General features: G+C 39.9%; 1 protein-coding gene across 2 annotated transcripts; it reads left to right on the top strand.

The window, feature by feature from the left end:
* The first annotated feature begins 452 nt into the window (after positions 1-452).
* On the top strand, positions 453-5,579 carry mrpl24 (mitochondrial ribosomal protein L24). Of its 2 annotated transcripts, none has more exons than XM_071373841.1 (6): positions 453-641; positions 1,368-1,554; positions 2,019-2,114; positions 2,772-2,875; positions 3,376-3,506; positions 5,090-5,579. In XM_071373841.1, the coding sequence occupies exons 2-6, from the start codon at positions 1,372-1,374 to the stop codon at positions 5,224-5,226; spliced, it is 651 nt and encodes a 216-aa protein (XP_071229942.1). In that variant the 5' UTR covers positions 453-641; positions 1,368-1,371; the 3' UTR covers positions 5,227-5,579. The 2 variants fall into 2 exon arrangements, with proteins under 2 accessions (XP_071229942.1, XP_071229943.1); XM_071373842.1 differs by lacking the exon at positions 453-641 and adding an exon at positions 898-928.
* The last annotated feature ends 7,022 nt before the right edge of the window (positions 5,580-12,601 follow it).

Here is a 12,601-nt window from a genome sequence, read left to right as displayed (position 1 = left end):
TAAAGTTACAATTAATTCTATGTCTATGTTTCCAACATTCTAATGTCAATGGCACAATTTGTGAGATTTTTCAACAATAGTTGTAGCTAGTGCATTCAAAGTTTATTATGTTAAATATATCATTTAAAAGGTAATTTCATGACCTTTCAGAAACACTTGTCAAACACAGTTTAACATGTATCAAGTATTCTGATATGTACCCTAGAGGTCAAAGTTCTGTTGAACTGAACATTCCTGAAAATGTGTCTGATGGATAGCTGTGAATCTAAGCATTCCATTTATGATTGAATTATAGAACTTGTTTTATACTGACAATGTTTGTCATAGGGTAAAAGTCCTATCGGAAAAATTTATGGGATGGCGGGTGAAAGAAAAAGAGATAACAGAAAACTCCCAAATTTGGGTGGCTGGCTCATAGACTACTATTAATGACCCCGAGCCCAAGTCAGTTTGTGACTTGGGCGTCTGCAGGTGATTTCGTTTGGCTGTCATTCCTCATTCACCTGACAGTGGCACAGATTCATCACTACACCCGTACAATAGATGGCGGTAGAGAGCCAGTAAACTAATTACAACCCCTAAAGAAGTAGTAGGGGTCAAAGTGGAACGATTTACGCATGTGACATTGAAAACGAGAAGGGGTAAATGCAATTTTCTGATTGATAATTTGGAAATGAATGTTATATGCTTTGGTTTGCTATCTATTTTAGTTGCGTTTTCTGGATTGTGGAGGCGATTGACTTTCAAGCTTCCTTGAATCCTCGGCATGCATCTCTCTTTTCAAGCTAACTAACGTTAGCTAACTGTCAACAAAATGTCACAACAATTAGCTACATTGCTAGCTCTAGTTTATTCGGGTTAGCTACTACAATTAAGCTAACTAGCTACATATTCGCTTGGCAACGTACTACTAACCAGAAAATAGCAGGTGTGTTTTGCTATAGCCAGAAGAACGATTACCATTCTATCTAGCATAGCCAATGTTATCCAGCATCTAACTGACAGAGCCATCATTTTCATCACTGGTCAATGTCAGTGTTGCATTTGTGTCAATAAAACATAATGAAAATGCACACAGTTATTCACACAGTGTATACTTAAAAATAATATATCTATTTTATAATCAACTTTACATCACAGGAGAATTTGCTGATCAGCACATTTCATCTTATGTATCCAGCAAGCTATCTATACTGTCACTATCATAGAGATCCTAATTATATGGTCATTATACTGTATAGGCATCCATAATTAGCCTGTTGAGTAGTAAATGTTGAAAGATAATGACTTCTCGTTGTCTCCCTTTGATTTTTACAAACCGCACACACCAATTAAGTAAAATTCTGTTGTATTTTCTTTTCTCTTAGGAAAATGCGATTAACAGCCATACTGTCGATGGCCGCTAAGGCTGCCTTCCCTAAAGACTACCGCTACGGCACAAGTCGGCCATGGACCATAGCTGCCAAGAGATTGAACCCACCAGGCAAGAAGAGAAGAAAGGTGTTCATTGAGCCCATAGCTTATGAGGACTGGTCTGTTTTCAAAGGGGACACAGTAAGTGGTCATGCCAAAAGGACAATGAAGATTTTTAGATATGGAATATTTAAGCAATAAGGCACGAGGGGGTGTGGTATATGGCCAATATATCACTGCTAAAGGTTGTTCTTAGGCCCGATGCAGCAGAGTGCCTGGATACAGCTCTTAGCCGTGGTATGTTGGCCATATACCACAAACTTTATAATTTCTAATAATAAATATTATACACTGAAAATGTTATGCTTCCATCTAAACACTGGTATTGCAGTTATATGCCTAATTCCTTTGCAGAGATACCAGTTATTAGACACAAACAAACTGTTAGGCAAACCATTGAGTTGATCAATTCCTTGCTATAAAAGCAACACATGGAAGGTCACAATAATGAGATGTAGGACTGAAAAGGGAGTGTCACTGGCAAGGTTTATTCAGCCATTAGCCTGATGCTTTGATATTCTAAACTGGTATTCCACCTTGACCAGGTTGAGATTCTCTCTGGGAAAGACAAAGGAAAGCAGGGAAAAGTGGCCCAGGTCTTCAGACACAGAAACTGGGTCATCCTGGACGGGCTGAACACGGTAAGAATCCTAGTCATCGTTGTAAGACGGGATATGTTTGCCACTTCCATAACAGAGAAGACATTCATACACTACATTCAGTATAAACACCCAACAGTTGTATAATATTTTCTATACATACTGTATAACCCACTTGATATAGTGCCAGCTATGGTTGTTGTTGCGTAGTCACATATTTATTTTATTTTTGCATTTTAGAAAACTGTCCCTACTACCAATGAGGAGCTTCATAAATGCTTGATGGGCTTCCTTCTAATATTTTTATCATACTGGTTTCTAGTGCACTGTCTTTGAATCTGGGTAGCCTTTTCAATGGCTTCACAGGCCAAGCTACAGTTGCAAAGACCAGGGCCCGGTTTCATCGCTAGAACCATAGGATCCTACAACTCACAAACTAGACTTAATGCCATCCAGTAATTTATTTTGCTACCATCATTACAGTGAATTTAGTGAGAATCCATTGTCATGTTTTGGACTATGATGATAAACAAGTATGGTATGTTTTATGTTGAACCCCACTTTATATTATTAAAAAAGAATATGGCCCTTTTTAGGCTGCGTTACAAACGATCGACATTGATTTCAACAATAATTGAAGTTCTGTTATCTCTGCAATGTTTGAATAGATTAAATGAACCAAGTATTTCTCAATTTTAGCATTTCAGGTACATTGGGAAAACTGCAGGTTACCGGGGGACCTATATTGCCAGCGAGGCTCCCCTTCTAATCCGAGACATCTCACTTGTCGACCCTACTGACAGGTGAGTCCCAGTGCATTATGGGGAGTTCCAGATTTTAACATTTGTCTAAGCCTATGATCACCAAACCTGTTTCTAGATAGTTGCTGGGTGTGCAGGCTTTGGTAACAGTCCAATACTGAAATAACTGATTCAGTTAACCAGGGCTTCAGTGGAAAAGTCTCATGGTATTCAAACCTTTACCACAGGGTGGTGCAGAAAACACCCATGCAAAACAGAAGCGGAGCAATAGCCTGCTCACCCAGTAACTATCTACAACCAGGGTTTGTGTCCATGCTCAGAGTTTAGTTCTGGATTTAGTTTAGATTTTCAGTAGATTTTATGTGCAGGGCTTGGATTTAATGGTGCAATAAGTAGTATTTTTGTGCACAGATGTACCCACATTTCTATTGTATTTAAATAGTTTATGATTAGTGAATGCTTTGACTTGAACCCTGACTGATCTTGACTACTTTAGTCCTGAGTTTAATACCAAACCTGACTCCTGTCTGTTGCTCCAACAGGAAACCCACTGAGGTGGAGTGGAGGTTCACAGAGGAGGGGGAGAAGGTGCGCGTCTCCCTCAGGACGGGCCGCATTGTCCCCAAACCAGTGTTCCAGCGCAGAGACGGTATCGTACCGCAGCAGTGGAAGGGTGAGTCTGCGTTTGGGGAGGAAGGAACAAAGGCTAGAGGAGGAGCAAAGAAATCTAGATGGATTGATGAGGTTGAGAGGGAGCTTTTGTGAATGAGAGTCAAGCTTGTCAACAATTTGGGTGAAGATGAGTGAGTGGAAAAGCAGGACACAAGCTGGTCTGGGTGATGTATAAGGAACACCTTTATTTGTTTAAAGCGGTAATCAGCAGTTGAAACAATAACAAAGCGTAGTCTCCGCCATTGTTTTGGTAAAAGCTGAGGGATGGGACTGGAGAAATGTAACCACTCAAATTTATTCACAGAGTTATGGATGCAAACTGTCCATGATATCAACATTCTAATTTAAAAAATGTGTTTATGTAAATGTTTGTTCACATTTACTTTGTTTACAAACATTGGAGTAAAACAGGCTTACCTTTTGGCTTCTGATAGGGTATGACAGTTGAACTAAGCTCATGAGGCATTAATAAGTTATATTTTCAAGAATCAATGGGATTTGGTAGCAAAATTTGGTAGCAACTTCAGATTGCCCCTTTAAAGGCCCAATCCAGCTATTTTTATCTCCGTATCAAATAATTTCTGAGTAACAATTAAGTAACTTACTGTAATGATTTTCAATTAAAATTCTTAGCAAAGAGCAATTTCTCAAGCAAGAAAATTACTAGGAATGTTTGGGACTGATCTGAGCGGGAAGGGGAAAACTGAAAACTAGCTGTTGGTGGCAGAGAGGTCTTTCTTATTGGTCTATTAACTAATTTACCAAAACTCCATCCCACCAAAACAGGCTGAAATTGCAGGCGGTCTTTTCAAACCACTCTAGAGTGGAAATATATATAACACACAGGATAAATCACATTTTGGCCGGCACTGGGCCTTTAACATATACCCATGCAAAACCTACTAATTAGAAGGTCCTGTGTAGATTGTATTTTCAACCAGCAACTATCAGAAAATAACACTGATTAAAAAAAAATATATATATATATATATATACTTGTACAGTGCTAGTTTCATCAGCTGTTATTACACAATAAAACACAGGAAAACTTAATTTCGACTCCACTGGGCCTTTAAATAATTGTATTATAGCAATGTGAGAATTGTGCTGAAGTTAACAGTTCCCTGCGTCTCTAGTCAGAATTTGGCCTATGATTAGGATCCTTTTGCAGTCCCTCCATAATTTAGCGATTCTGCCATGGCATTTTTAGATGTTTTATTTTTTTCAAAGTCAACGATACTCCGCAAATTTGATCAATTACCGCATAAAACAGTAAAATCATCGCAATATCACAAAAAAGTGACCGATCACACACTACGAAAACAGGGCTCGCTGTTTCAACCAATCGCTTACATTTACTGCATAATATGGTTCAATCAAGCCAACAAACTTTTTCCTTCATCAGTGCATTTTCGTAACAGTCAATCACAGAACAATTACTAGGGTGATGTGTACCAGATTATAGACTGGTTAGGTGATTTGGGTCAGCTACATGCTGTGTACTTAGTGTAAGTATACCCTTTCTTCTGAATTAACCACCCCTAATTTTGAAATCCCCTTATTGGTTGGTGTCTGCCATCCCAGACTGCCCTAAGGACACCAGTCCGGAGGACACCCTGGAGAAGACTTACACGCCCTCCCTCAAGACTCTGGAGGAGGAGGTGATGGAGAAACTGGGCATCGAGGAACCCAGGAGGAACCGGAAGACCTACTGGTACTGAGAGGGAAGACCCTCTGGTGTCTGGGCCACACAGCCACAGGTTGGGTTAGGGGTTGGGGCGTTGCATCCACGGTATCCCTACTGAATGCTCTTTATGGACCTACAGTAGGCCTACATCTGTGTCTTAAAGAAATGTTCCACATCGCTCAGTCCAGATGGATATCAGTGGAAATGGGTTGAGTGAGTACAGTAACGTGATGGGAACCTTCATGTGCACATAGAAATGTAACTGCATTACAGATCCTCTGTCAGGCATAAATTCAGCAGAAGTCACTATTTATGATGCTTTCAGAGTTTGTCTAAAATGTTTTGGTTTGTTTTTATGTCATAAATAAATGTCTAAGTAATCTACAATCCTCTTCTAGATTTGACTTTGTTTTCCTAGATAGTGGGAGATAAAAACTAACACTAGAAGTAATCCTAATGTTTCTGTGTTACAAATTGAGCAGGTAAGTACTACATCTGCATTTGTTGTAGAATTGGCTACTTTAGTTATCCATTCAGATGTTGAACAAGTGGTCTTGTCAAAGCATCCCCAAGTGAACTTATGTCTGAGACTTAGATGAATATGTGTAAATCTGCAATGACGTCTCGTGTTACCAAAACTGCACAGTCAGCAACTAGTTCAAGCTTTTTAAAACAGGTTTTTACTTTGCAGGACAGAACTTGGCTTTTGTGGGACATTTTGACAAATAGAGAGCTCAGAATTTGACAGACGAGCTGAAATCAGAGTTAAGGAGAAAGACGTCAAAGCTCTAAAGTTTGAGCTGCAGCAAACGCAGTGCCAGGAAAAAAATGTAGCTGCCAGCCTCTCTTGTAAAAGGGTTTGGGAAGATGAAGTAGAAAATACCTTAAGTCATTACTCATCTTGGGAAAGCTCACTGCCACTTTGGCCATTTATATGTTAAAATTAGTTCAATTATACTACTTGGGCCAGGGTGTAATAATGCCATTTTAAGCTTTAAGACAAATGTCTGGGTTTCTTTTCAATCCGTCTGAAGGAAAGAGGCGAAGGACCAACTAATGGACATAGTCCAGAAGTAAATCCCTGGCAAGGGCGTGGCGAGGAGCTGGACGTCTTCTCAATAGGACCACACTTTCCTCATTTGATTAGGGTGCGTCGTCTTCTATGCCCAGTCACCTCATTTGACTCTGTTGGAAGCTGGATATGTGACATTCAAACTTTTACCACAGGGTAGTGTACAAAGTACTCATACAGGTTTTATATGATGGTCAAGAAGGGAAAAGCCCACCCCCCAAAAATAACAATACTGATGTACTGAACTGTTGAAAGTCCATGATTTATAAATGATTCATCTTTACATTTTATTTTACAGAAGTGTAATAATATTCTGTCGGTCAATAGTGGAAAACTTAGTCAACTGAAAAGCAATGTTCATAAGTCTGTTTTTTGTCACTTTGACATCCTGCTTGTTCATTTGCATAATTTTAAAATAGCAGCTGCAAAGGTGTAATGTAATATGGATGCATCCATTTCTTCAATTTATACTGTCGATCCAGTTGATGCTTAGATTAGCTGATGCTCCCTGGTGATAAAATGACACCGACAGACAGGGCAGCCGTGCTTCTAGCTCCTAAGCAACTTTGCAGTATTTAGTTTATGTGTTATAGCTTACATTATTAGCCCAGGATTTTGGGGGGATTATTACATACAACTGGAAATAACCTTTGGATATCAGAGCGGCGGTAACCAGCATTACGATCAGGAATACGACTTTCCTGAATTTGATCCTTTGTTCGTACCCCCTATTGCAATTGAACTGATTCCAGAGGCTGATCCAAAACACCGCCGGTGGAGAAGAGGTATTCGGAGTCTGACTAAGGAGGCGCGCACACTAGAGGTCGACCGATTAATCGGAGTGGCTGATTAATCGGGGCCGATTTCAAGTTTTCATAACAGTCGGAAATCGGTATTTTTGGGCGCCGATTTGCTTTTTATTTATTTTTTTACACCTTTATTTAATCTTTATTTAACTAGGCAAGTCAGTTAAGAACACATTCTTATTTTCAATGACGGCCTAGGAATGAGGCAAAACGACAGATTTTTAACCTTGTTAGCTCGGGGGATCCAATCTTGCAACCTTACAGTTAACTAGTCCCAATGCTCTAACACCTGATTACAGTGCACTCCACGAGGAGCCTGCCTGTTGGCGAATGCAGTAAGCTAAGGTAAGTTGCTAGCTAGCATTAAACTTATCTTATAAAAAAACAATCAATCAATGACTGTCATTGCTCCAATGTGTACTTAACCATAAACATCAATGCCTTTCTTAAAATCAATACACAAGTATATATTTTTAAACCTGCATATTTAGCTAATAGAAATCCAGGTTAGCAGGCAATATTAACCAGGTGAAATTGTGTCATTTCTCTTGCGTTCATTGCATGCAGAGTCAGGGTATATGCAACAGTTTGGGCCGCCTGGCTCTTTACGAACTAATTTGCCAGAATTTTACGTAATTATGACAACATTGAAGGTTGTGCAATGTAACAGGAATATTTAGACTCATGGATGCCACCCGTTAGATAAAATACGGAACGGAATAAACGTTTTGTTTTCGAGGTGATAGTTTCCGGATTAGTCAAAGGTATATGGTTTAGAGAGAAATAGTCGACGCGTTATAATTCCTGTAATAACTGGCGGGTGAATTTGAAAGGGGTTCCTTCGTTATTTTACCGTTCATGTCTTCCATAGAGAATGTCTTGATCTACTTCAAATAAGGTCTGTGTTTCGTGCAGGCTTAAACCGCCTCAACGTTTTGATACCCGTGTAAATCTCACTAGGATAAGGTAACGTTTGTCAACATATTTTCATAATTCCACTCTACAATTTTTTTTATCTTCGCTTATATTTAGCCAATATTGATCAGAGTTACCTTGTCCTATGGATATCTACACAGTTATAAAATGGGCACGGTGATGTAAGCCTACACGAAACACAGACCTTATTTTAAGTGAATCTAAAAATATCCTATGCAATAAATGAAGGAACCGCTTTTCAGATTTTGCTAAAAGGTGTCATGGGAATTATGACTCGCACTTTGGTTGTCAATTCTTACCATGCCCATTATTAAAATAGGATTTCCTGCATATAGAAATTAAGGTTTTTGTTTTCAACATTCATCACAGGTAACTTAAACTCTATTTTTATTCAAACAGTTCAGAGTATTTGTCTCCTAAGCAGACTCTTCAGTATCATTGTCACTTCAGAGCTGTGTGCGTGTGTGTGTATTTATGTATTATATTTATTTTTATTTATTTTTTATTTAACCTTTATTTAACCAGGTAGGCAAATTGAGAACACGTTCTCATTTACAATTGCGACCTGGCCAAGATAAAGCAAAGCAGTTCGACACATACAACAACACATAGTTACACATGGAGTAAAACAAACATATAGTCAATAATACAGTGGAAAAAAAAAAAAGTCTATATACAATGTGAGCAAGTGAGGTGAGATAAGGGAGGTGAAGGCAAACAAATATATGTATAAATAAATACAAATATAAAAGGCCATGGAGGCGAAGTGAGTACAACACAGCAAGTAAAATAAAAACTAAAAAAACAATGGAATGGTTGGTTTGCAGTGGAAGAAAGTGCAAAGTAGAGACAGAAATAATGGGGTGCAAAGGAGCAAAATAAATTAATAAATAAATACAGTAGGTAAAGAGGTAGTTGTTTGGGCTAAATTGTAGATGGGTTATGTACAGGTGCAGTAATCTATGAGCTGCTCTGACAGCTGGTGCTTAAAGCTAGTGAGGGAGATAGGAGATAGGAGGGAGATATTAAGTTAAAATAAAAGTGTTCATTGTTCATTCAGTATTGTTGCAATTGTCATTATTACAAAAATGTGTGTGTATGATATATATATATATATATATATATATATATATATATAAAAAAATATATATATATTTTAAATAAATCGACCGATTAATCGGTATCGGATTTTTTTGTCCTACAATAACCGGTATCGGTATCGGCATTGAAAAATCATAATCGGTCGACCTCTAGCGCACACCACCCACCGCTTCTGAGTATATTACTCGCAAATGTTCAGTCTCTGGATAATAAAGTTGACGAGCTCAGTGTAAGGATCTCCTTCCAGAGAAACATCAGGGATTGTAACATAGCCATGTTTCCGTGAAACAGAGTCTCTCGGGATATACTATCTGAGTCCGTACAGCCAGTTGGGTTCTCGGTTCATCGCGCAGACAGGAATAAAGATCTCTCCGGGAAGAAGACGGGCGGGTTGTATGTTTCATGATTAACTACTCATGGTGTGATTGTGATAACATACAGAAACTCAAGTCCTTTTGTTCACCCGACCTGGAATACCTCACAATCAAATGCCAACCGTATTACCTCCCAAGACAATTCTCTTCAGTTATAGTCACAGCTGTGTATATTCCCCCTCAAGCCGATACCACGACGGCTCTCAAGGAACTACACTGGATTTTATGCAAACTGGAAACCACGTATCCCGAGGCCGCATTTATTGTTAGCCGGGGATTTTAACAAAGCTAATCTGAGGAAAACGTTACCTAAATTCTACCAAAACATTGACTGTAGCACACTCTGAGAACATTGGACCACTGCTACTCAACAAAATGCCTACAAGACTGTCACGTAGGCCAGAAGGCTAAACTGAAAAACCTAACCTCTATGAAATAAAAAGATGGCGGAGCTGCAAAAGTACAACTGTGCAAGAGTGTTTATTTACATAGTGAATCCGGAAGAAAAACAACAGTACTGCCATCCAAAGTATACATTATGGGGACAGCTTAAAACAATGCTGCTCCATCAACAGCTCAATCCCAAAATGGTTCCCCCCTTGAACTGAAAGAGAGGCTCATTTTGTAGGGGAAGCCCCTCCCATCAGAACAAACCCAGCACTAACTAATTAAGCAATTACCTTCATCAAAGCCTACATTTTACACTCAGCTAAGCATAATGAATTATATACATTGCAACACGTTTCTCATGATACAATACACCAATATAACACACATCAATATAACACAAAATCCCATCCCTACTGACATGGAGTCTTCCAATATGCCCATTCACATGAACGAGCCATTCGGGACAGGCACTACAAAGCCAGCCCGATTACCGTAGCTCTGGTCCTTATCCCAGCATACCTGGAACCTACAGAGATGGAGAGAGAGGGACAGAACCAAACAAACAACGCGCTTGTCCATAACATTGATAACTACAATGTGTTGCTTAAATTAAACATGAACGCTTGTCTGTATATTCTTTAAACTGCTACTGACGGGAGGTAAGAATAAAGTGTGAAATGTATGTACTAGGATAGGGAAGTTAACTTGTGTATCGACCCACATTGTTCACGTAGCTGATAACGGAGCAGGGAGGCTAGTGTAGTGTGATAGTGATAGTGTACCAAACGCTGCCCGCGGCCAGTGTCGGACTTCTCCGTCACAAAGACCCTCTCCCCCTCTCCCGCCCTCCCTTCAGGCAAATCTGATCATGACTCCATTTTGCTCCTCCCTTTCTATAGGTAGAAACTCAAACAGGAAGAACCCGTGCTTCGGACTATTCAACACTGGTCTGATCAATCAGAATCCATGCTTCAAGATTGTTTTGATCACGCAGACTTGGATATGTCCCGGGTAAAACCTACCCAAACCAGAAATCGTGGATAGATGCAAAACTGAAAGCGCTAACCACCACATTTAACCATGGAAAGGTGACTGGGAATATGGCCGAATACAAACAGTGTAGTTATTCTCTCCGTAAGGCAATCAAACAGGCAAAACGTCAGTACAGAGACAAAGTGGAGTCGCAATTCAATGGCTCAGCCCTCTCCTGTACTTACTGTTCACCCATGACTGCGTGGCCACGCATGCCTCCAACTCAATCATCAAGTTTGCAGACGACACAACAGTAGTGGACCTGATTACCAACAATGACGAGACAGTCTACAGGGAGGAGGTGAGGGCCCTAGGAGTGTGGTGCCAGGAAAATAACCTCTCACTCAACGTCAACAAAACAAATGAGCTGATCGTGGTCTTCAGGAAACAGCAGAGGGAGCACCCCCCTATCCACATCAACGGGACCGCAGTGAAGGTGGAAAGCTTCAAGTTCCTCAGCTTACACATCACTGACGATTTAAAAATGGTCCACCCACACAGACAGTGTTCAACCTCAGAAGGCTGAAGAAATTTGGCTTGGTCCCTAAAACCCTCACAAACTTTTACAGATACACAATTGAGAGCAACCTGTCGGGCTGCATCACCGCCTGGTACGGCAACTTCACTGCCCTCAACCGCAGGGCTCTCCAGCAGGTGGTGCTGTCTGCCCAACGCATCACCGGGGGTAAACTACCTGCCCTCCAGGACCCGATGTCACAGGAAGGCCTAAAAGATCAAGGACAAACAACCACCCGAGCCACTGCCTGTTCACCCCGCAGAAGTCGAGGTCAGTACAGGTGCATCAAAGCTGGGACCGAGAGACTGAAAAATAGCCTCTATCTTAAGGCTATCAGACTGTTAAATAGGCATCAATAGCACGTTAGAGGCTCCTGCTCTATATACGTAGACTTGAAATCACTGACCACTTTAATAATGGAACACAAGTCACTTTAATAATGTTTACATATTTTGCATTACTCATCTGATGTATATACTGTATTCTATTATATTCTACTGTATTTTAGTTTATGCCGCTCCGACATTGCTCGTCCAAATATTTACAGTTGAAGTCGGAAGTTTACATACACCTTAGCCAAATACATTTAAACTCAGTTTTTCACAATTCCTGACATTTAATCCTAGTAAAATTTCTCTGTCTTAGGTCAGTTATGATCACCACTTTATTTTAAGAATGTGAAATGTCAGAATAATAGTGGAGAGAATGATTTATTTCAGCTTTTATTTCTTTCATCACATTCCCAGTGGGTCAGAAGTTTACATACACTCAATTAGTATTTGGTAGCATTGCCTTTAAATTGTTTAACTTGGGTCAAACATTTCGGGTAACCTTCCACAAGCTTCCCACAATAAGTTGGGTGAAGTTTGGCCCATTCCTCCTGACAGAGCTGGTGTAACTGAGTCAGGTTTGTAGGCCTCCTTGCTCGCACACACTTTTTCAGTTCTGCCCACAAATTTTCGATAGGCTTGAGGTCAGGGCTTTGATGGCCACTCCAATACCTTGACTTTGTTGTCCTTAAGTCATTTTGCCACAACTTTGGAAGTATGCTTGGGGTCATTGTCCATTTGGAAGACCCATTTGTGACCAAGCTTTAACTTCCTGACTGATGTCTTGAGATGTTGCTTCAATATATCCACATAATTTTCCTGCCTCATGATGCCATCTATTTTGTAAAGTGC

Source organism: Salvelinus alpinus, chromosome 29 (assembly GCF_045679555.1).
Source record: "Salvelinus alpinus chromosome 29, SLU_Salpinus.1, whole genome shotgun sequence".
NCBI lineage: Eukaryota > Metazoa > Chordata > Actinopteri > Salmoniformes > Salmonidae > Salvelinus > Salvelinus alpinus.
The sequence above is the reverse complement of the archived record's forward strand: the minus strand, read 5'-3'. Positions and strand labels throughout refer to the sequence as shown.

Bases quoted from the DNA above. Each gene is read 5' to 3' on its own strand.
- mrpl24 (XM_071373841.1), top strand. From the start codon at position 1,372: ATGCGATTAACAGCCATACTGTCGATGGCCGCTAAGGCTGCCTTCCCT. The intron at 2,876-3,375 runs GTGAGTCCCAGT...TTGCTCCAACAG, and splicing joins CTTGTCGACCCTACTGACAG to GAAACCCACTGAGGTGGAGT. The intron at 3,507-5,089 runs GTGAGTCTGCGT...CTGCCATCCCAG, and splicing joins CGTACCGCAGCAGTGGAAGG to ACTGCCCTAAGGACACCAGT.